Source organism: Oncorhynchus gorbuscha, linkage group LG02 (assembly GCF_021184085.1).
Source record: "Oncorhynchus gorbuscha isolate QuinsamMale2020 ecotype Even-year linkage group LG02, OgorEven_v1.0, whole genome shotgun sequence".
NCBI classification, from domain to species: domain Eukaryota; kingdom Metazoa; phylum Chordata; class Actinopteri; order Salmoniformes; family Salmonidae; genus Oncorhynchus; species Oncorhynchus gorbuscha.
In genome coordinates, this window is record NC_060174.1 from 57,409,308 (window position 1) to 57,433,939 (window position 24,632).

The 24,632-nt window shown below is 45.4% G+C and overlaps 1 protein-coding gene across 12 annotated transcripts in view; it reads left to right on the top strand.

Annotated features, from left to right (window-relative positions):
- The first annotated feature begins 697 nt into the window (after nucleotides 1–697).
- The window catches only part of phldb1a (pleckstrin homology-like domain, family B, member 1a), a 99,844-nt gene continuing 75,909 nt past the window's right edge, over nucleotides 698–24,632 (top strand). For 9 of the 12 annotated variants that reach the window (XM_046314224.1, XM_046314242.1, XM_046314275.1 and 6 more), the window contains exon 1: nucleotides 698–1,659. In XM_046314224.1, coding sequence (XP_046170180.1) covers nucleotides 1,525–1,659 — 135 coding nt within the window. In that variant the 5' untranslated portion in view covers nucleotides 698–1,524. Of the gene's footprint in view, nucleotides 1,660–13,076; nucleotides 13,373–23,519; nucleotides 23,647–24,632 lie in introns of those variants that run through there. The other 3 variants (XM_046314337.1, XM_046314285.1, XM_046314259.1) reach the window with 3 other exon arrangements.

The window sequence follows — 24,632 nt, forward strand, 5'->3', positions numbered from 1 at the left end:
ATAAAAAATGGTTTCCACAATCAAAGTGTGTTTGAGTAGTGATAGATTTGGTACTATGTTCTGTGATTACTAGAGTAGTGACAGCACGCGGGAGGGGGGGGGTTACATGATTTGATATGGAATGGATGTGCAAGTGAACTTCAAGACCAGAGTTTAACGTTTGTCACGTGCGCCGAATACAACAGGTGTAGACCTTACAGTGAAATGCTTACTTACAGGCTCTAACCAACAGAGCAAAAAAAGGTATTAGGTGAACAATGGGTAAGTAAAGAAATAAAAAGATAGTGGAAAAATAACAGTAGCGAGGCTACGTACAAGCACTGGTTAGTCTGGCTGATTGTTGGATGCATATATGCATATATGATAAACAGAGTAGCTGTAGCGTAAAAGAGTGGTGGGTGGCGGGACACAATGCAGATAGCCCGGTTAACCAATGGGCGGGGGCACTGGTTGGTCAGGCCAATTGAGTTAGTACACACAATGATTCAAATAATCCCAGTCATGGTGTATGTGTTGAACCTTTTTGAGGTGAAGCTTTGAGGGTGCTGTCCTGTCCCTGTCTACTGTTCACTAGGGCAACACCGTAGCAGAACACTTTGCAAAAAGAAAAACAAAGTGATTTTATTGGGCAAGTTCAGGTAGTACCTCCCGGTTTCACTCAAGTTCTAAACATTTTCTCCCTACTGAACAGGCGGTCCCATGAGCTCAACCTGCCTCCACAGAGGATATTCGGGTCACTAGAGCAACAGGATGATCCCTCCACAGAGACGGGGCAAGTTCTGATTGAATCTGGGGGGGAAATACATTATTTTGCTTTTATTCCATCCCTCTTCTGTCGTAAGTGCATTTTATAAAGGGATTTCAGTGGCAGAGAATGCATGTCGAAATGATCTGTTTACTGCTATGTACTTGAGTGTGTGTGTGTGTGTGTGTGGTGTGTGTGGTGTGTGGTGTGTGTGTGAGAGCGAGAGAAAGGGATTAATGATTTGGCTTCCCTGACCAGCTTTCGTAGCGTGTGTGATGGAGACACACGATCAGGAATACTTAGAGAGTTGAAAACAGGAGGATTGGAGGGTGAGTTGAGTTGAATGCATATAGCTAAATCAAAGCAAGATATTACAACTCTAATGAGAGAAAGGCAGACTTATTATAGCTAGGGAGTGTTTTCCATGCACCTCACACACACACACTAATGCATGGAATTAGTATCTGGAGAAGGTTAGAGAGGCAGCAACTTCCTTCTTTGAGTGTGTGGGACGAGAGAGCGGGTGTGTCGCCTTTTGGAAATTAATGGACCTACTGTTTGGTGTGTGACGGACAGTGTCTCAGAGAGAGAGAGGTATGTCGGATGGTGGCCACAACCCGAGGGCTCTCCTGGAATAAAGTGTTCTCTGTTGTTAGTTCTGAGGAAGAAGCTCTTTCTTTTGGACTATTGGCTTTCTTCCTCTGTATTTCTTATTGTGGCTGGGGTGTGACAGTCGTGGAGTGAACCTGTAAGGAAAACTAAAGGGGAGACACCTGGGGATGTATTGTGATTCTCAGTTGGATGATGGCACAAAGACAGGGATGATGATTATCCCAGGATACTGCAGTGACAGAGGAGAGGCTTTCTCCTCACACCCAGCACCCAGACTAAAGCTCAAGAGGGTCAGATTCAAGGTAAGTAATTTGTTTTTTATTTGGCATCATATTACGCAATGCAAGTTTATTTTGTTACTGATCACACAAATATTGTGTTTTATTGGGTATATTCATTTAGATATGATCATCTGTATGCTAGATACACTGATGTGCAGATGCAGCTGTACTAGTAGGCATACTTTAAAATTAAAAACACTGATTTCTCCCTGATTTGATTTTTATTCATTTAGCTTAGGTTTATTTCAACATCTTGGTACATATTGCAGAAACACAGTGCCATTAACGGTATTCCCACCCGTTGACTTTTTTCACATTTTTCTGGTACAGACTGAATTTAAAACGTATGGATTATATTGGATAATTTGATGGTCATTGGGCTACACATAATACCCCATGATGTCAAAGTGGAATTGTGTTTTTCAACATATTTTACAAATTTAAAAATGTACAGCTCATGTCCTGTATCAATAATTATTCAACCCCTTTGTTATGGCAAGCCTAAATAAGCTCAGTAGTAAAAATGTGCTTCACAATTCACATTAAAGTTGTATGGACTCACTCTGTGTGCAATAATAGTGTTCGTGATTTTTGAATGACTACCTGATCTTTGTATCCCAAACATACAATTATCTGTAAGGTCCCTCAGTCGAACAGTGAGTTTCAAACAGATTCATTCACAAAGACCAGGGAGGTTTTCCAATACCTCGCAAAGAAGGGCACCTATTTGTACAGGGGTAAAAATAAATAAGCGGACATTGAATATCCTTTGAGCATTTGTGGATGTTGGATTAATACACCCAGTCACTACAAAGATACAGTGATTTCACCATGAGGCCAATGGTGACTTTAAAACAGTTAGAGTAGAGTTTAATGGCTGTGATAGAATGAGTTACTCCACAATACTAACCTAATTGACAGAGTGAAAAGCAGGATGCTTGTACAGAATTAAAATATTCCAAAAGATGCATTCTGTTGGCAGCAAGGCACTAAAGTAATACTGCCCCCAAAAATGTAACTTTTTGTCCTGAATATAAAGTGTTATGTTTAGGGCAAATTCAATACAACACATTACTGAGTACCGCTCTCCATATTTTCAAGCATAGTGGTGGCTGCATCATGTTATGGGTATACTTGTAATCGTTAAGGACTGGGGAGTTCAGGATAAGAAAGAAACAGAATGGAGCTAAGCACAGGCAAAATCCTATGGGAATACCTGGATCAGTCTGCTGTCCACCAGACACTGGGAAATGAATTCACCTTTCAGCAGGACAATCACCTAAAACACAAAGCCAAATCTACTTTGGAGTTGCTTACCAAGAAGACAGTAAATGTTCCTGAGTGGCAGAGTTATAGTTTTACTTAAATCTATTTGAAAATCTATGGCAAGACCTGGAAATAGTTGTCTAGCAATGATGAACAACCAATTTGATAGAGCTTGAAGAATTTTGAAAAGAATAATGGGCAAATGTTGCACAATCCAGGTGTGTTAAGCGCTTAGACTTACCGAGAGAGACTCACAGCTGTAATTGCTGCCAAAAGTTATTCTACAAAGTATTGACTCAAGGGTGTACTTATGTAAATGATATATTTCTGTATTTAATTTCCAATACATTTTCAAACATTTCTCTGAACATGTTTTCACTTATTCATTATGGGGTGTTGTGTAAACAACACTACTAGCTAGCCAGCTAGCCCCCGAATAGCAGCACTGTAGAAACTATTACACTCAACGGAACGACTTGATTAGTGTAGTGTCAACAACGCACCCACTGCCAGCTAGCCTACTTCAGCAGTACTGTATCATTTTAATCATTTTAGTCAATAAGATTCTTGCTACGTAGCTTAACTTTCTGAACATTCGAGACGTGTAGTCCACTTGTCATTCCAATCTCCTTTGCATTAGCGTAGCCTCTTCTGTAGCCTGTCAACTATGTGTCTGTTTATCCCTGTTCTCTCCTCTCTGCACAAACCATACAAACGCTCCACACCGCGTGGCCGCGGCCACCCTAATCTGGTGGTCCCAGCGCGCACGACCCACGTGGAGTTCCAGGTCTCCGGTAGCCTCTGGAACTGCCGATCTGCGGTCAACAAGGCAGAGTTCATCTCAGCCTATGCCTCCCTCCAGTCCCTCGACTTCTTGGCACTAACGGAAACATGGATCACCACAGACAACACTGCTACTCCTACTGCTCTCTCTTCGTCCGCCCACGTGTTCTCGCACACCCGAGAGCTTCTGGTCAGCGGGGTGGTGGCACCGGGATCCTCATCTCTCCCAAGTGGTCATTCTCTCTTTCTCCCCTTACCCATCTGTCTATCGCCTCCTTTGAATTCCATGCTGTCACAGTTACCAGCCCTTTCAAGCTTAACATCCTTATCATTTATCGCCCTCCAGGTTCCCTCGGAGAGTTCATCAATGAGCTTGATGCCTTGATAAGCTCCTTTCCTGAGGACGGCTCACCTCTCACAGTTCTGGGCGACTTTAACCTCCCCACGTCTACCTTTGACTCATTCCTCTCTGCCTCCTTCTTTCCACTCCTCTCCTCTTTTGACCTCACCCTCTCACCTTCCCCCTACTCACAAGGCAGGCAATACGCTCGACCTCATCTTTACTAGATGCTGTTCTTCCACTAACCTCATTGCAACTCCCCTCCAAGTCTCCGACCACTACCTTGTATCCTTTTCCCTCTCGCTCTCATCCAACACCTCCCACACTGCCCCTACTCGGATGGTATCGCGCCGTCCCAACCTTCGCTCTCTCTCCCCCGCTACTCTCTCCTCTTCCATCCTATCATCTCTTCCCTCCGCTCAAACCTTCTCCAACCTATCTCCTGATTCTGCCTCCTCAACCCTCCTCTCCTCCCTCTCTGCATCCTTTGACTCTCTTTCTCCCCTATCCTCCAGGCCGGCTCGGTCCTCCCCTCCCGCTCCGTGGCTCGATGACTCATTGCGAGCTCACAGAACAGGGCTCCGGGCAGCCGAGCGGAAATGGAGGAGAACTCGCCTCCCTGCAGACCTGGCATCCTTTCACTCCCTCCTCTACATTTTCCTCCTCTGTCTCTGCTGCTAAAGCCACTTTCTACCACGCTAAATTCCAAGCATCTGCCTCTAACCCTAGGAAGCTCTTTGCCACCTTCTCCTCCCTCCTGAATCCTCCTCCCCCTCCCCCCTCTCTGCAGACGACTTCGTCAACCATTTTGAAAAGAAGGTCGACGACATCCGATCCTCGTTTGCTAAGTCAAACGACACCGCTGGTTCTGCTCACACTGCCCTACCCTGTGCTCTGACCTCTTTCTCCCCTCTCTCTCCAGATGAAATCTCGCGTCTTGTGACGGCCGGCCGCCCAACAACCTGCCTGCTTGACCCTATCCCCTCCCCTCTTCTCCAGACCATTTCCGGAGACCTTCTCCCTTACCTCACCTCGCTCATCAACTCATCACTGACTGCTGGCTACGTCCCTTCCGTCTTCAAGAGAGCGAGAGTCCCCTTCTGAAAAAACCTACACTCGATCCCTCCGATGTCAACAATTACAGACCAGTATCCCTTCTTTCTTTTCTCTCCAAAACTCTTGAACGTGCCGTCCTTGGCCAGCTCTCCCGCTATCTCTCTCTGAATGACCTTCTTGATCCAAATCAGTCAGGTTTCAAGACTAGTCATTCAACTGAGACTGCTCTCCTCTGTATCACGGAGGCGCTCCGCACTGCTAAAGCTAACTCTCTCTCCTCTGCTCTCATCCTTCTAGATCTATCGGCTGCCTTCGATACTGTGAACCATCAGATCCTCCTCTCCACCCTCTCCGAGTTGGACATCTCCGGCGCGGCCCACGCTTGGATTGCGTCCTACCTGACAGGTCGCTCCTACCAGGTGGCGTGGCGAGAATCTGTCTCCTCACCACGCGCTCTCACCACTGGTGTCCCCCAGGGCTCTGTTCTAGGCCCTTTCCTATTCTCGCTATACACCAAGTCACTTGGCTCTGTCATAACCTCACATAGTGTCTCCTATCATTGCTATGCAGACGACACACAACTAATCTTCTCCTTTCCCCCTTCTGATGACCAGGTGGCGAATCGCATCTCTGCATGTCTGGCAGACATATCAGTGTGGATGACTGATCACCACCTCAAGCTGAACCTCGGCAAGACGGAGCTGCTCTTCCTCCCGGGGAAGGACTGCCCGTTCCATGATCTCGCCATCACGGTTGACAACTCCATTGTGTCCTCCTCCCAGAGCGCTAAGAACCTTGGTGTGATCCTGGACAACACCCTGTCGTTCTCAACCAACATCAAGGCGGTGGCCCGTTCCTGTAGGTTCATGCTCTACAACATCCGCAGAGTACGACCCTGCCTCACACAGGAAGCGGCGCAGGTCCTAATCCAGGCACTTGTCATCTCCCGTCTGGATTACTGCAACTCGCTGTTGGCTGGGCTCCCTGCCTGTGCCATTAAACCCCTTCAACTCATCCAGAACGCCGCAGCCCGTCTGGTGTTCAACCTTCCCAAGTTCTCTCATGTCACCCCGCTCCTCCGTTCTCTCCACTGGCTTCCAGTTGAAGCTCGCATCCGCTACAAGACCATGGTGCTTGCCTACGGAGCTGTGAGGGGAACGGCACCTCAGTACCTCCAGGCTCTGATCAGGCCCTACACCCAAACAAGGGCACTGCGTTCATCCACCTCTGGCCTGCTCGCCTCCCTACCACTGAGGAAGTACAGCTCCCGCTCAGCCCAGTCAAAACTGTTCGCTGCTCTGGCCCCCCAATGGTGGAACAAACTCCCTCACGACGCCAGGACAGCGGAGTCAATCACCACCTTCCGGAGACACCTGAAACCCCACCTCTTTAAGGAATACCTAGGATAGGATAAGTATTCCCCCCCCCTTTAAGATTTAGATGCACTATTGTAAAGTGACTGTTCCACTGGATGTCATAAGGTGAATGCACCAATTTGTAAGTCACTCTGGATAAGAGCGTCTGCTAAATGACTTAAATGTTGTGTGTCGATGTGGAAGATGTTTTATTTTTTTAAATCAGTTTTGAATTCAAGCTGTAAAACAACATGTCAAATAAGTCAAGCGGTATGAATACATTCTGAAGGCACTGTACATAAAATGCAATGTCATGTAATATAAAACACAAGTAAAAAGATATGTTCAGCCTAACTTTAAGGGCAGTGCATCATCAGTAAGTCACAAGTCATAAACAACAAATTAACATACCAGTAAATCAATAGGTTGAGTTAAATGCGGAAGACACATTTCAGTTGAATACATTGTTGAACATGGACTAGGTATCCCCCTTCCCCTAAATATGCATATCAAATGTCTTAGGTCATAGAGAGTGTAATTTGCATAGTTTGACAGCCCTAGCCAGAAAGACCTCTGGTGTGATGTGGCTTGTTACAATAGATGTTTGCCTTGAACTCCTCAGATCATACTCTCTCTGTGTAAGGGTTGGAAACTTGTGCATTGGACTTGTGTGGTCTGCTCTACAGAGATGGGAGTGAGATGTAGGGAGTGCCAATGATGCAGCAGAAGAACTCAAAGTTCTGTTACAAACATCATTGCCTGAGTCTCTTGGTCTTCATCCGTAATGATGAGGAGTTGCATGATAATTATAAGTCTGTTCAGCATCAGCTGGGTCCCCTCCATAATAGGTCTTTGTTGTCATTGCCTTCACTGCCCTGTACGGTGTACTTTCCAGCATGTACTCAAGAACTCTCAGCTCAGGTATGTACAATGCCTTTCTTAGAAACCTTAGCCGGCCATAAGGAATGAATGAGTTTTACAGGGGAGATATTTTTCCTGGCACGGATGTGACGTTCTTCTCTTGAGAGACCAAAGTCCATTAAGTTCAAGAGGTCCATAAAGAGCTCATTTATAAAGTATTTGCTTCCCCTTCACTGGCTCTGGGTTCATCACTCACTCCCTCTCGTCTACATAACAGACTCTGGCAGATTAGCACAGGGATGAGAAATAAGCATACAATATATAAGGCATAGCTACAGAATGGGGGAGAGTCTATTTTGAGCAGTTTGGATATTAGGGTGTGTTTTCACAGGCAGCCTAATTCTAATCTTCTGCTACTATTTGGTATTTTGACCAATTAGATGCTGACCTGTTCCACCCTCTTCAACCAATGTAGTGATTATTTGACCCTGCTGGTCATCTGTGAACATTTTGAACATCTTGGCCATGTTCTGTTATAAACTCCACCCGGCACAGCCAGAAGAGGACTGGCCAACCCTCAGAGCCTGGTTCCTCTCTAGGTTTCTTCCTAGGTTCTGGCCTTTCTCCTGAGTTTTTCCTAGCCACCGTGCTTCTACATCTGCATTGCTTGCTGTTTGGGATTTTAGGCTGGGTTTCTGTACAGAACTTTGTGACATCAGCTGATGTTAAGGGCTTTATAAATGCATTTGATTGATTGATAGATCATATATTTTGCCAATAATTAAACAATGGATCAGAATTGGGCTGCCTGTGTAAATGCATCCTTAGTGAACTTGAACCTGTTCTCCGTTTGAAGCAGGATTGGCAGAGGGACTGCACTTCATTGTTTTAGCCACAAGGGGACACTAGTATAACATTCCTCCCAGGCATACCCTTGCTCCTGTGTGTCGTTCTGAAGGCCATCAAGAAATCAGTCAGATGTCAGTCACACAAATATTGTGATGCATTGATGCATTGATTGAAGTCCTATGCTTTAAAATCGATGAATTAATGAGTGTGCTCTTTCAGTCACTGAACAGTTGCGCCAAGGGTAACATCTTTGTTAAATCCTTGTGTGTTGGTTCATACCGGTCATATGCTGTTGGTAAATTCCACTCTGGATGGACTGGACCTCATCCCTACCCCACCCCACTCCCCCAATGTAGTGCTAATTAGCTCTCTTTGTGAATTGATAAAAATAAAAAAATCACCTTAGAACAGCTACCCCCTCCATTAGCCTGCCTACCTTTCATGTTCTTCATGAGAGCTTTCATCTAATTCTTCCCTGTGGCCGTACATTGGAAGTTAGGGAGCTTAACTTTGACTGCATGGGCAAGGAGGTAACGGGCTTCCTGCTCTTATAATACAGTAGAACTTTGTCAATTTGTGACCTTACCCCATCTGTTAAGACTCATGGTGAGACTGCAGTGTTTCCTGGGAAATGCAGTATTGTAATGTGTAGCTAGTTATGGTGATTGTTTTGGTATCAGACAATGAAGTTCCTATGGTGCATTTTGAGACACTTTCTCCCATTCCTTGTTTTTGGATGTTAACCGGTGGGCTATGTATCCATTTAGGATGCAGGGTGTCATGTCATCGCAGTCTCTATGGGGGTGCCACAGGGTTCAATTCTTGGACCGACTCTCTTCTCTGTATACATCAATGAGGTCGCTCTTGCTGCTGGTGAGTCTCTGATCCACCTCTACGCAGACGACACCATTCTATATACTTCTGGCCCTTCTTTGGACACTGTGTTAACAACCCTCCAGGCAAGCGTCAATGCCATACAACTCTCCTTCCGTGGCCTCCAATTGCTCTTAAATACAAGTAAAACTAAATGCATACTCTTCAACCGATCGCTACCTGCACCTGCCCGCCTGTCCAAGATCACTACTCTGGACGGCTCTGACTTAGAATACGTGGACATCTACAAATACTTAGGTGTCTGGTTAGACTGTAAACTCTCCTTCCAGACCCATATCAAACATCTCCAATCCAAAGTTAAATCTAGAATTGGTTTCCTATTTCACAACAAAGCATCCTTCACTCATGCTGCCAAACATACCCTAGTAAAACTGACCATCCTACCAATCCCCGACTTTGGCGATGTCATTTACAAAATAGCCTCCAATACCCTACTCAACAAATTGGATGCAGTCTATCACAGTGCAATCTGTTTTGTCACCAAAGCCCCATATACTACCCACCATTGCGACCTGTACGCTCTCGTTGGCTGGCCCTCGCTTCATACTCGTTGCCAAACCCACTGGCTCCATGTCATCTACAAGACCCTGCTAGGTAAAGTCCCCCCTTATCTCAGCTCGCTGGTCACCATAGTATCTCCCACCTGTAGCACACGCTCCAGCAGGTATATCTCTCTAGACACCCCCAAAACTAATTATTTCTTTGGCCGCCTCTCCTTCCAGTTCTCTGCTGCCAATGACTGGAACGAACTACAATAATCTCTGAAACTGGAAACACTTATCTCCCTCACTAGCTTTAAGCACCAACTGTCAGAGCAGCTCGCAGATTACTGCACCTGTACATAGCCCACCTATTTAATTTATTTATTTATTTTGCTCCTTTGCACCCCATTATTTTTATTTCTACTTTGCACATTCTTCCACTGCAAATCTACCATTCCAGTGTTTTACTTGCTATATTGTATTTACTTTGCCACCAATTTGTAAGTCGCTCTGGATAAGAGTGTCTGCTAAATGACTTAAATGTAAATGTAAATGTAATGGCCTTTTTTGCCTTTACCTCCCTTATCTCACCTCATTTGCTCACATCATATATAGACTTGTTTATACTGTATTATTGACTGTATGTTTTTTACTCCATGTGTAACTTTGTCGTTGTATGTGTTGAACTGCTTTGCTTTATCTTGGCCAGGTCGCAATTGTAAATGAGAACTTGTTCTCAACTTGCCTACCTGGTTAAATAAATGCGAAAAAAAAAATAAATAAAAAATAAATGCTGGGTACGCAGTAGTGACCACATATTGTTAGAACTACTGGCTACTAGAGTAACTGCTACTGTCTACAGCTCGTTCACATAAAATATGCAGACAATTTCAAAAACACTTCAGACTACGTGCTGGGATACTTGTTGTAACACATCCAAAGTTGCACTTCTCTCATGTCTGTCTGGGTTATAAACCACATGTTTATTGAGTGTTGATGGTCAGCTACAGTGCATTCATAAAAATATTCAGACCCCTTGACTTTTTCCACATTCTGTTACATTACAGCCTAATTATAAAATTGATTAAATGTTTTCTTCTCCTATCAATCTACACAACTGAAAATGACAAAGCAAAAACCTATATTTATTTTTGCGAATTTATAAAAAAAGAATTAAAAATTAAACATCACATTTACATAAGTATTTAGACCCGTAACTTAGTACTTTGTTGAAGCACCTTCGGCAGCGATTACTGCCCCGAGTCTTCTTGGGTATGACACTAAAAGCTTGGCACACCTGCATTTAGGGAGTTTCTCCCATTCTTCTCTGCAGATCCTCTCAAGTTCTGTCAGGTTGGATGAGGAGCATTGCTGCACAGCTATTTTCAGGTCTCTCCAGAGATGTTTTATCGGGATCAAGTCCAGGCTCTGGCTGGGCCACTGAAGGACATTCAGAGACTTGTCCCGAAGCCGCTTCTGCGTTGTCTTGGCTGTGTGCGTAGGGTCATTGTCCTGTTGGAAGGCTAACCTTCGCCCCAGTCTGAGGTCCTGAGTGCTCTGGAGCAGGTTTTCATCAAGGATCTCTCTGTACTTTGCGCCGTTCATCTTTCCCTCGATCCTGACTTGTCTCCCAGTCCCTGCCACTGAAAAATATCCCCAGAGCAACAGCATGATGCTGCCTCAACCATACCTCACCGTAAGGATGGTGCAAAGTTTCCTCCAGACGTGACGTTTAGCATTCAAGCCAAATAGTTCAATCTTGGTTTCTTCAGACCAGAGAATATTGGGTGTCATGTGCCTTTTTCTGAGAAGTGGCTTCCATCTGGCCAATATCATAAATGCCTGATTTGGTTGAGTGCTGCAGAGACGGTTGTCCTACGGGAAGGTTCTCCCATCTCCACCTCCCTGACCAAGGCCCTTCTCCGATTGCTCAGTTTGGCCGGGCGGCCAGCTCTAGGAATAGTCTTGGTTGGTTCCAAACTTCATCTATTTAAGAATGATGGAGGCCACTGTGTTCTTGGGGACCTTCAATACTGCAGAAATGTTTTGGTACCCTTTCCCAGATCTGTGCCTCGACACAATCCTGTCTCTGAGCTCTACTGACAATTCCTTCGACCTCATGGCTTGGCTTTTTCTCTGATATGCACTATCGACTGTGGGACCAAACCATGTCCAGTCAATTGAATTTTCCACAGGTGGACTCCAATCAAGTTGTAGAAACATCTCAAGGATGATCAATAGAAACTGGATGCACCTGAGCTCAATTTCGAGTCTCATAGCAAAAGGTCTGAAGACTTATGTAAATAAGGTATTTCTGTTTTTTAAAATATTTAAACATTTTTGCAAATGTATTAAACTGTTTTCACTTTGTTATTATGGGGTATTGTGTTTTCATCAATGAGGGATTTTGATTTATTTAATCAATTTCAGAATAAGGCTGTAACATAATAAAATGTGGAAAAAGGGAAGGGGTCTGAATACTTTCCGAATGCACTGTACATTTCCCTGCCACCAATAACAATAATTCTGGGTAATTAATGACTGTCTGTGAGTGGAAGATGTTTATAAAGTTAATTTATTTACAATTCAACCCCAGATTTAGTAATGTAGTATACTCCACGCACATTACAGACATAGGAGGGAGAAAGGCCCATAACCCAGTGGAAGGGGTAGAGGGAATGTTTGTGTTTTATTTGTGGCAAAACCAGCATGACGCACCACAGAACTGAACCAAACCCAGGACAGCAGGAACCAATTATGGCGTCCTAGGCAACATGTCCAAGAGAAACAGGAGTCTACAATTTCCATCTATGAGGGAAAAAATGTGAAAATCTCCACTTCTGCGTTAACTATTATTTCCGTATTGTCGTTCTCTCCAAGGCTGTCTAAATTTAAGAGCACACCGTTTCTCATTCACATATGTCACAAAGTTATTTTGTTAACCATTCCAAAATTGTTTTCATAATCTTTTGGGTTTATTCTGGTTGTGTTGTGGTCATGGTTTAGTCTCAGGAGCCGCCTGGTCTCGCGACCTAATGTAAGCTCGCGGCATCAGGTGGCTCGCGAGGCTAGTTATGGTTGGTGTGTTTTGTAAATTGTTTCCTTTCCCGATATTACCATATTACCTTCCTTCCTAAATTAGATATTACAAAGAGGGATGGAGAACTCTCCTGACAGAAGGAGAGAGAATCTGTCAAACAGCTCAAATTAACCCAGATTATGTCAAACAAGAGGTGCACATTGCTATATTGTTATAGAAACCCATGACTATATGACTCTGGAACCCTGTGACGGCACAAATCAAACTGTCTTATCTGAGTGTGTCAATGTGTTGTCTCATCCTCAGTTAAATGTCTCTCTGGTCCAGGGGTCCGAACAAGTGGGCTACCGCTCAGCTAGAGAATAAATAACACCCTTGTGTTGAGAGAGAGAGAGAGAGAGAGAGAGAGAGAGAGAGAGAGAGAGAGAGATGCAAATGGTATAAAAAGAAAAGAGGGATGGGGAGGGAAAGAGAGTGGTTGTAAGAAAAGGGAGGGATAGAGGGTGGGAGCAGGGAGGGAGAGATATGTAAAGAGGCTGGCTGTCTCTTTCCCATCCTCTGTCTGACAGTCTGTACAATGTGTTGATCTCTAACCACTTTTAGAATGTGTAAACTAAAGTGAACTCTTCACTGGAGAGACAGCATAACAAAAACAATCAGGATACGTCTTCGTAAGGATATCACCAGCTAGGACATTTCTCTTCTCTCTTTTCTCTCTCTCTCTCTCATGCAATGTTGGAATCATGCCTTGTCTCTGAAAACTATTGGATTTGACCATTTCTATGACTAAAAACTCTTCTGAGACCAGGTAATTATATTTTCATTCTATTTGCTGTGTTTGTGTAAGGAGGTATTAAATGTACACTGAATGTACAGCACATTAGGAACACCTTCCTAATATTGTATTGCAACCCCTTTTGCCCTCAGAACAGCCTCCATTCGTTAGGGCATGGACTTTTCAAGGTGTCGAAAGCATCCCTCAGGGATGCTGGCCCATGTTGACTCCAATGCTTTCCCAGTCAAGTTGGCTGGATGTCCTTTGGGTGGTGGACCATTCTTGATAGACACGGTAAACTGTCAAGCGTGAAACCCATTAGCGTTGCAGTTCTTGACACACTCAAACTGATGTGCCTGCACCTACTACCATACCCTGTTCAAAGGCACTTGCATCCTTTTTCTTGCCCATTCACCCTCTGAATGGCACACACACATTCCATATCTCAATTGCCTCAATCCTTATTTAGCCTGTCACCTCCCCTTCATCTACACTGATTGAAGTGGATTTAACAGGTGACACCCATAAGGGATCATCACTTTCACCTGGTCAGTCTATGTAATGGAAAGAACAGGTGTGCTAATGTTTTATACACTCAGTGTATATGTGACAACCCGTGTAACCTGTCTTTCAGTGCTTGTAAGCATCAAAAGGGTATTTGTCCCCTTAGTTTGCTGTCCTACAGCAGAATGAGTTTATGAGTGAGATTGAGTTAAAAAATGAGGAAAAATGTAAAGAGAGAAAGTGTCAGGGGAAATGGAAAAACTTAGGAGAGAAATGTAATATTTACTCATCACTGAATACAAGCAGTAGATCATGCATACTTTTGGTCACAAATAAAGGGTAAAAATGGCGATACTAGACAGCACGCTATACTAATATTGCAGTGTGTAATGCAGAGGGAGAGCTGGGATAGAGTGGTGGCTTTGTCTTACCTCAAGCAGAAGGATAATGGATTTATTGTACCAGTGTGTGTCAGGGGTCCTAGTCTCACATGGCCCACTTATTCCTGCACTGTGTGTGTGTGTGCTGACCATCACAGTAGGAGTAGACCACAGAGCTCCACCAATTGAGCGCTCATATTTATAATTGTGGAAGATCAACCAGGAATGTCTGGTGGCATTGACATTTCTGAAACTCTGAATGCTCAGATCAGATGTATGGTGCGATTATAGTATGAGTGCCATGTTTGTGCTAGTCCAAGTTACACATGTGCACTATAATAGCCAAGAAACACAGCTGTTGAACTCCCATGGCCGGATATTGGTGGAGGACTAGAGAGCACAGGTGTGTGTGTGCGTGCCTCCATGTATGTGTAAGTAAGCCAATGTGATTCTGGGCCAAACCCAGCAGGCTCAGTGAATGGAGGCTTTCATGTGTGGGAGATCGGCACTTCGGTAATTTGCTGCAGCTTTGCATTCTTGAATCAATTGTTTCTCAGACTGCAGTAGAAGAGTGTGAATTTGAGTGTGTAGTGAGTGTGCAATGTTATTTTAGTAAAATGCTGAAAAAGAAGAACTTGTCTTTCTGAACTGCTGTGCTCCCACCATTGGGACAAAATCACTACGTGTGGATTAGAAGCCATATGTAATTGTAAAAAAAAGCACACATTTTTTCCACTTCTCACAACTTATTGTTTATTCACTGAATAGAAACTTGCCTGAAGCTAATTGAATTGAAGCAGCTGGATTATGGGTTTCTGTGGCGAAGCAGGAGAACTGTAGTCATCTGAATGTGCTCCAGTTTAGGTGGAAATAACTTCTCCTCTAGGCCAAGTCTGTCTCCATTTAGTACTCACTAAGTCACTGCTCACCGCTGTCTAGAAATATAACCAGGTGTGCAATCCTTATAGTAGCTGCCATGCCGCATGTGTTGGGTTGGGAATATAAAATACACTGAGTATACAAAACATTAAGAACACATGCTCTTTCCATGACAGACTGATGAGGTGAATGATCCCATATTGATGTCACTTCTTAAATGCAATTCAAATGGTGTAGATGAAGGGGAGGAGACAAATTAAAGAAGGATTTTAAGTCTTGAGAAATGTATGTGTGTCATTCAGAGGGTAAATGGGTAACTCATTATTAGGAAGGTGTTCCTAATGTTTGGTATACTCGGTGTACAGCATATTTTGTATTGATTCTAAATGGTTTTCTTTTCATTGTTTCTCAATGGCTATTTATAGACAGCTGAGTTAATGTTCATGAATGTGTTCCCTGTTTACGCTTGATCCAACCGCAACTCCCATCCCACCTGTGTTCCCCGGACCCCTACCTTCCCAGACAGTGTGCATGCTCAAGTGCTTTAATGCTGACTATTCACAGTATGCCTCATAATCTCCAAAGTGAAAAGAGCTCTCACTGCCAAAGGAAAGTGACTGGAACATGTGGAGCCCTCTGAATCCGTGGATAGGAAAAGCGAAGCGTTGACAACATAATACACAACGAAACATTTGGAACCCAAAAATGTGCAACAGTAGAATAATGTGTTCCCAATGTTCTAACATCCCAATTCCCCCTGTCCAAGCCTTCCTTTGAACAAACACGCATTCCATCATGCGCCATTGCCAGGGAGGCAACCGGCCTTCTCACATACTTGCACATAAACATGGACACACACACACACACATACTGGCCGAGAAGAACCAGAGAAAGACTGACTCATCCCCAGTATAAGTGTAGCTTCCAGACCCGAGGCTATGAGGCTATGGTATTCAGACACACTGGCACACCATGCTGCGGGGCAACCATACTTTTTCACGGAAGCAGACCTGGGTTCAAATTCTATTTGAAATCGTTCAAATACTTTGAGCGTTTGCTCTAGCGGGTCTGGAATGCCTGCAGATGGTCTGGGTTTACAGTTTTGGATCTCTTGTATTGGTCAACTAAGTCAGGCAAGCTCGAACAAGTGTTGGGAATTGTTTCAAATAGTGTTTGAACCCAGGTCTGAACTGAGGAGAAGTGTGGTCACACGAGGACATGCTATCCTCTGCTGATAATGTGCCCCAGACCCAGACTTTATGGTGAGCATTTGTGGTGGGAAATTCTGGAATCTCAGAGACTGATCTTATACCCAACACTTTGAATTAAGATCCAGAGGTCTCCAAGGAGTCAGTAATAATAGATTGTAATTTTTGATTGGTAACTTTGAACTATAAAATATAGGCTGGACTACCGCATTTGGGACTCAGCTAATTTACTGCATTTCAACAAATTTTGCAACTGTGCAGAGAGGAAAAATGTGCAGTTTTATAATCCTATTTTGTTAAGAGGCTAAAAGAAGATTTTGCAGTTTAAAAGATAATGTCCTACTATTCTACACATACCATGAGGTTGAGATAAAAATGTGCAGTTTCAAGACTAATTTCCTGCAATTCTACACATTTTGCTATCATATGCTGTCTGGGGTAGGGCTGTGACGATTATGGAATTTTGGGTAAAGATTAATTGTCATGCAAATGGCCTCTGTCATATTTTACATTTTTGTTGAAAAACATTTTAAGATTGTAAATGCATCATAATGCATCTTTTGAAAATGAGCTATGACATACCTAATGAATACAACACTGCTTCGGTGACACCCCTGTCTCCAAAACAAATGCTTTTGAACACTTGGAACTTCTTCCCAACCGCGCTGTTCTGCTCTTAAAATTATTACCAATTTACCCACTTCCTGGCTATTGCATAAACTACTGTATATCTACTTGAATATAACATTCAATCCCCCTTCTCCTAAAATGAATGTATTAAGATGATTATGTAGATTTTTGGGGGGGTTCACAGTTATTGTCCATAATTGCTAGTTAAATTATTTTATGATATCCTTAGTGGCGCAGCGGCCTACGGCACTGCATCGTAGTGTTAGAGGCGTCACTACAGATCCGGATTCGATCCCGTATCGCCGTCGACTGCGCCCGGGAGACCCATGAGGAGGCCCAACGTCAGGGTTAAGGGAGGATTTGGCAGGCTGGGATCTCCTTGTCCCTTCACTCTCTAGCGACTCCTTGTGGTGGCGCATGTGCGCTGACTTCGGTCACCAGCTGTACGGTGTTTCCATCGACACATTGGCACGGCTGGTTTTCGGTTTAAGCAAGCAGTGTGTCAAGAAGTAGTGTGGCTTGGCGGCGTTGTGTTCCAGAGGATGTATGGCTCCCGACCTTCACCTCTCCCGAGTCCGTACGAGAGTTGCAGCGATGGGACAAGACTGTAACTACCAATTTGGATATCACGAAATTGTGGAGAAAAAGGGTTTAAAAGTACCGAACAAATAAAATGTAATAAAAATGCATTTGTAAAGTTATTTGACAATAATTGTGCTAGCCCTAATCTGAGGGAACGGGTCACATGCCCTGCATGCCCGTTCGGTAATCTGGCCCTGATAACATGTCTTTGAATTCCTCTTTTGGGACTTTGAACCTCTTATGAAAGTTCCGTATCAAATGAACATAGTACTCCTACCACAGTACTTACAGTGGGGAGAACACGTATTTGATACACTGATGATTTTGCAGGTTTTCCTACTTCCAAAGCATGTAGAGGTCTGTCATTTTTATCATAGGTTCACTTCAACTGTGAGAGACGGAATCGAAAACAAAAATCCAGAAAATCACATTGTATGATTTTTAAGTAATACATTTGCATTTTATTGCAAGACATAAGTATTTGATCACCTACCAACCAATAAGAATTCCGGCTCTCACAGACCTGTTAGTTTTTCTTTAAGAATCCCTCCTGTTCTCCACTCATTACCTGTATTAACTGCACCTGTTTGAACTCGTTACCTGTATAAAAGACAACCGTCCACACACTCAATCAAACACACTCCAACCTCTCCACAATGGCCAAGACCAGAGAGCTGTGGAAGGACATCAGGGCTAAAATTGTAGACCTGCACAAGGCTGGGATGGGCTACAGGACATTAGGCAAGCAGCTTGGTGAGAAGGTAACAACTGTTGGCGCATTAGAAAATGGAAGAAGTTCAAGATGACGGTCAATCACCCTCAGTCTGGGGCTCCATGCAAGATCTCACCTCGTGGGGCATCAATGATCATGAGGAAGGTGAGGGATCAGCCCAGAACTACATGGCAGGACCTGGTCAATGACCTGAAGAGAGCCTGGACCACAGTCTCAAAGAAAACCATTAGTAACACACTACGCCGTCATGGATTACTATCCTGCAGCGCACGCAAGGTCCCCCTGCTCAAGCCAGCGCATGTCCAGGCCCGTCTGAAGTTTGCCAATGACCATCTGGATGAGCCAGAGGAGGAATGGGAGAAGGTCATGTGGTCTGATGAGACCAAATTAGAGCTTTTTAGTCTAAACTCCACTCACCGTGTTTGGAGGAAGAAGAAGGATGAGTACAACCCCAAGAACACCATCCCAACCGTGAAGCACGGAGGTGGAAACAATCTTTGGGGATGCTTTTCTGCAAAGGGGACAGGACGACTGCACTGTATTGAGGGGAGGATGGAGGGGGCCATATATCGCGAGATCTTGGCCAACAACCTCCTTCCATCAGTAAGAGCATTGAAGATGGGTCGTGGCTGGGTCTTCCAGCATGACAACGACCCGAAACACACAGCCAGGGCAACTAAGGAGTTGCTCCGTAAGAAGCATCTCAAGGTCCTGGAGTGGCCTAGCCAGTCTCCAGACCTGAAGCCAATAGATCATCTTTGGAGGGAGCTGAAAGCCCTTATTGCCCAGCGACAGCCCCGAAACCTGAAGGATCTGGAGAAGGTCTGTATGGAGGAGTGGGCCAAAATCCCTGCTGCAGTGTGCGCAAACCTGGTCAAGAACTACAGGAAACGTATGATCTCTGTAATTGCAAACAAAGGTTTCTGTACCAAATATTAAGTTACATTACATTACATTTACATTTAAGTCATTTAGCAGACGCTCTTATCCAGAGCGACTTACAAATTGGTGCATTCACCTTATGACATCCAGTGGAACAGTCACTTTACAATAGTGCATCTAAATCTTAAAGGGGGGGGTGAGAGGGATTACTTATCCTATCCTAGGTATTCCTTAAAGAGTTGGGGTTTCAGGTGTCTCCGGAAGGTGGTGATTGACTCCGCTGTCCTGGCATCGTGAGGGAGTTTGTTCCACCATTGGGGGGCCAGAGCAGCGAACAGTTTTGACTGGGCTGAGCGGGAGCTGTACTTCCTCAGTGGTAGGGAGGCGAGCAGGCCAGAGGTGGATGAACGCAGTGTCCTTGTTTGGGTGTAGGGCCTGATCAGAGCCTGGAGGTACTGAGGTGCCGTTCCCCTCACAGCTCCGTAGGCAAGCACCATGGTCTTGTAGCGGATGCGAGCTTCAACTGGAAGCCAGTGGAGAGAGCGGAGGACCGGGGTGACGTGAGAGAACTTGGGAAGGTTGAACACCAGACGGGCTGCGGCATTCTGGATGAGTTGTAGGGGTTTAATGGCACAGGCAGGGAGCCCAGCCAACAGCGAGTTGCAGTAATCCAGACGGGAGATGACAAGTGCCTGGATTAGGACCTGCGCCGCTTCCTGTGTGAGGCAGGGTCGTACTCTGCGGATGTTGTAGAGCATGAACCTACAGGAAGGGGCCACCGCCTTGATGTTAGTTGAGAACGACAGGGTGTTGTCCAGGATCACGCCAAGGTTCTTAGCTCTCTGGGAGGAGGACACAATGGAGTTGTCAACCGTGATGGCGAGATCATGGAACGGGCAGTCCTTCCCCGGGAGGAAGAGCAGCTCCGTCTTGCCAAGGTTCAGCTTGAGGTGGTGATCTGTCATCCACACTGATATGTCTGCCAGACATGCAGAGATGCGATTCGCCACCTGGTCATCAGAAGGGGGAAAGGAGAAGATTAATTGTGTCTCGTCTGCATAGCAATGATAGGAGAGACCATGTGAGGTTATGACAGAGCCAAGTGACTTGGTGTATAGCGAGAATAGGAGAGGGCCTAGAACAGAGCCCTGGGGGACACCAGTGGTGAGAGCGCGTGGTGAGGAGACAGATTCTCGCCACTCCACCTGGTAGGAGCGACCTGTCAGGTAGGACGCAATCCAAGCGTGGGCCGCGCCGGAGATGCCCAACTCGGAAAGGGTGGAGAGGAGGATCTGATGGTTCACAGTATCGAAGGCAGCCGATAGATCTAGAAGGATGAGAGCAGAGGAGAGAGAGTTAGCTTTAGCAGTGCGGAGCGCCTCCGTGATACAGAGGAGAGCAGTCTCAGTTGAATGACTAGTCTTGAAACCTGTCTGATTTGGATCAAGAAGGTCATTCAGAGAGAGATAGCGGGAGAGCTGGCCAAGGACGGCACGTTCAAGAGTTTTGGAGAGAAAAGAAAGAAGGGATACTGGTCTGTAGTTGTTGACATCGGAGGGATCGAGTGTAGGTTTTTTCAGAAGGGGTGCAACTCTCGCTCTCTTGAAGACGGAAGGGACGTAGCCAGCGGTCAGGGATGAGTTGATGAGCGAGGTGAGGTAAGGGAGAAGGTCTCCGGAAATGGTCTGGAGAAGAGAGGAGGGGTTAGGGTCAAGCGGGCAGGTTGTTGGGCGGCCGGCCGTCACAAGACGCGAGATTTCATCTGGAGAGAGGGGAGAAAGAGGTCAGAGCACAGGGTAGGGCAGTGTGAGCAGAACCAGCGGTGTCATTTGACTTAGCAAACGAGGATCGGATGTCGTCGACCTTCTTTTCAAAATGGTTGACGAAGTCATCTGCAGAGAGGGAGGAGGGGGGGGGGGAGGAGGATTCAAGAGGGAGGAGAAGGTGGCAAAGAGCTTCCTAGGGTTAGAGGCAGATGCTTGAAATTTAGAGTGGTAGAAAGTGGCTTTAGCAGCAGAGACAGAGGAGGAAAATGTAGAGAGGAGGGAGTGAAAGGATGCCAGGTCCGCAGGGAGGCGAGTTTTCCTCCATTTCCGCTCGGCTGCCCGGAGCCCTGTTCTGTGAGCTCGCAATGAGTCATCGAGCCACGGAGCGGGAGGGGAGGACCGAGCCGGCCTGGAGGATAGGGGACATAGAGAGTCAAAGGATGCAGAGAGGGAGGAGAGGAGGGTTGAGGAGGCAGAATCAGGAGATAGGTTGGAGAAGGTTTGAGCAGAGGGAAGAGATGGTAGGATGGAAGAGGAGAGAGTAGCGGGGGAGAGAGAGCGAAGGTTGGGACGGCGCGATACCATCCGAGTAGGGGCAGTGTGGGAGGTGTTGGATGAGAGCGAGAGGGAAAAGGATACAAGGTAGTGGTCGGAGACTTGGAGGGGAGTTGCAATGAGGTTAGTGGAAGAACAGCATCTAGTAAAGATGAGGTCAAGCGTATTGCCTGCCTTGTGAGTAGGGGGGGAAGGTGAGAGGGTGAGGTCAAAAGAGGAGAGGAGTGGAAAGGAGGAGGCAGAGAGGAATGAGTCAAAGGTAGACGTGGGGAGGTTAAAGTCGCCCAGAACTGTGAGAGGTGAGCTGTCCTCAGGAAAGGAGCTTATCAAGGCATCAAGCTCATTGATGAACTCTCCGAGGGAACCTGGAGGGCGATAAATGATAAGGATGTTAAGCTTGAAAGGGCTGGTAACTGTGACAGCATGGAATTCAAAGGAGGCGATAGACAGATGGGTAAGGGGAGAAAGAGAGAATGACCACTTGGGAGAGATGAGAATCCCGGTGCCACCACCCCGCTGACCAGAAGCTCTCGGGGTGTGCGAGAACACGTGGGCGGACGAGCAGTAGGAGTAGCAGTGTTGTCTGTGGTGATCCATGTTTCCGTCAGTGCCAAGAAGTCGAGGGACTGGAGGGAGGCATAGGCTGAGATGAACTCTGCTTTTCTGATGTATCAAATACTTGTCATGCAATAAAATGCAAATTATTCAACTTAATACAATGTGATTTTCTGGATTTTTGTTTTAGATTCCATGTCTCACAGTTGAAGTGTACCTATGATAAAAAAATTACAGACCTCTCATGCTTTGTAAGTAGGAAAACCTGCAAAATCGGCAGTGTATTAAATACTGGTTCTCCCCACTGTATATCCGTCTCTAAGTACCACCTCTTTAATAGCTAAGCTGAACTCTCACTATTTAACATACTAGACATATCTATTAAAATCCCCATAGATGTTCCTTGCAGACTGAAGGTGGATGTTTAGTGAAAGGTTTCTCGAGGTCCAGCTGGAGCATCCACTTCACCATTCCCAAGAGACTTCCACGTCCCTGGGTTGGCTCACAGGAAACAGCCCTGCTTTCTAGGCCGGATCCTGGAGGAATCCATTCCATCTGGTTACTTGGTTGTCTGCCTTTATTTGTTTATGTTTTTATGATCCATCATCTGTACTCCATTTGTTACATCACTCCTTTGGGCTTGACCATGGGAAAAGACATGAGAGATCAGAGATAGTGGACTCTCTCTCTCTCTCTCTCTCTGATTGTTCCTGAGGGACATCACAACAACAGGCTCATACATTCTCTCACATCCTATGGAACGATAGTTGTATCTCTATACGTATGTCATTATCAATGTTACAATGATCATCTATGTCATATAAAACCTTTCCCAAATGGTCCTGAAAATTTGCAAATATTACCACATTTCCAGTTTGGCCCACCCCCCCTTTGTTTTGCCAACAATACAGAGACCAACAGCAGGAAGCTGCCTGGTGGAATTCCACTTATGACTCAAGGTCTTTTCCCTCTTTTCTGTCTCCTCCTCTTCCTGCGCCTACGCTACAACTCCACGTATTTCCACTGTGGGTCCCGACCTCCTGTGACTGTCAATGTCTGCTTTTATAAAAAACACTGGAAACACTGAGTGTTCAGTGTTATTAGGGGTTCGTATCCATAGCAAACCAGAGTTGGGCTGTTTGGCTGTCCAGCTGGGCTCATCTGTCCTGCCTCAACTCTCCCCGATCAATGGTAGGACTGTCTGTGGATGAGGAACAGATTGGGTTAGGTCAAGTTCACTCTCTCTCTCTCCTTTTGACTTGACCTCATGGCTATTTGTTCTGTGTGTGTTTAGACCACAGATGTTGGCGCTGAACTTTAAATTACACCCAAGGGTTACACAGGGTGTCTGAGTAAGAAGTTTAGGGAAGTCCTGGGAGGTACAACCTTTGACCTGACGGCATATCTACTCCGGAGGACACCTCTGATGTTGTTGCCCCCCAGTCATTAATGACGAGGGTGTAACGTTGCACCCTGGGGCCCCCTAGAGTTCAGCTTAGTGAGTGACTGAAGTGAACGAGAGGTTAGACGTAAACAACCATGTGTCCGCTTCGCTGCTGCAAAAGCTCTGTGGAATATATTACAGAAATTACAAGAACTTTACTGCAACTTGTATTCCCTATGAGTGGAGATGGTGAGTGATTGTCTGCTCTACCCGCTGAAGTTTTTGACATGTTAGCAGTGTTGACCTTTTATACATCGGGGATCATTTATATATTCAGAAGTCAATTCAATTAAATCCTGTACATTTTCTATTACAGTGCCACTCTATACATGTGCTTTTTAGATGTACAGTATCCAAGTTTTTCTCTGTTTTCCAATGTCCCCTTGTCTCTCTCTTTCTTAATTTAATTTCTCTTTACTGTGAAAGGGGAGCAGGGATCAGCCCAGAGCAGAGCCCAGACTGTGTGGCTGGCTAGGTCTATTTCTAGCAGCCCGTGGCATAATTGCCCCCGTAATCACACGTTACAGAGGAAGGCCCAGCGTTTACAAGCATGAGACATCTCTCCCACATGGGTGTGTGCACTGTATGAGATCAGAGTGGCCTGTGCTGTGTAGGAGTGTGTATGTGTGTGTGTTTCTGTGTCTGTGCGTATGAGACTATGTGTGTGACACATTACACTGTCCAATGCTCCCTGTCCCTCTGTGTCTGAGTTCTTCAGTCCATTCCTCTGTGTGGATGGGTCTGTTGACTACTGTTGCTGAGTTGTGTGCAGGGTGGTAAGGCAGGGTAAGACAGGGTTAAGGAGCCAGTGGCCAGAGCCAGTGGTGAACAGGACAGGAGGATACTCTGTTCTCCATGCTATTGGCTCTCTGAGAATCCAACACTGGAGAGGATTGTCAGAGATGCCCATGTGGCACTACCCAGCTGCCTGGGCTGATATGACATCACAGAGAGACCGAGGGAGACACAGTGGGAGAAAAATGCTTTTAGCCTATTTTGCTTAATTACTCTAAAGTTATATGCACAAGATTATAAGTGGGAAAGCAACAGGTAACACCACTGTATTACTATAGTAATATCACCGGGGCGGCAGGTAGCCTAGTGGTTAGGGCCAGTAACCGAAAGGTTGCTAGATCGAATCCCTGAGCTGCCAAGGTAAAAACTGTCGTTCTGCC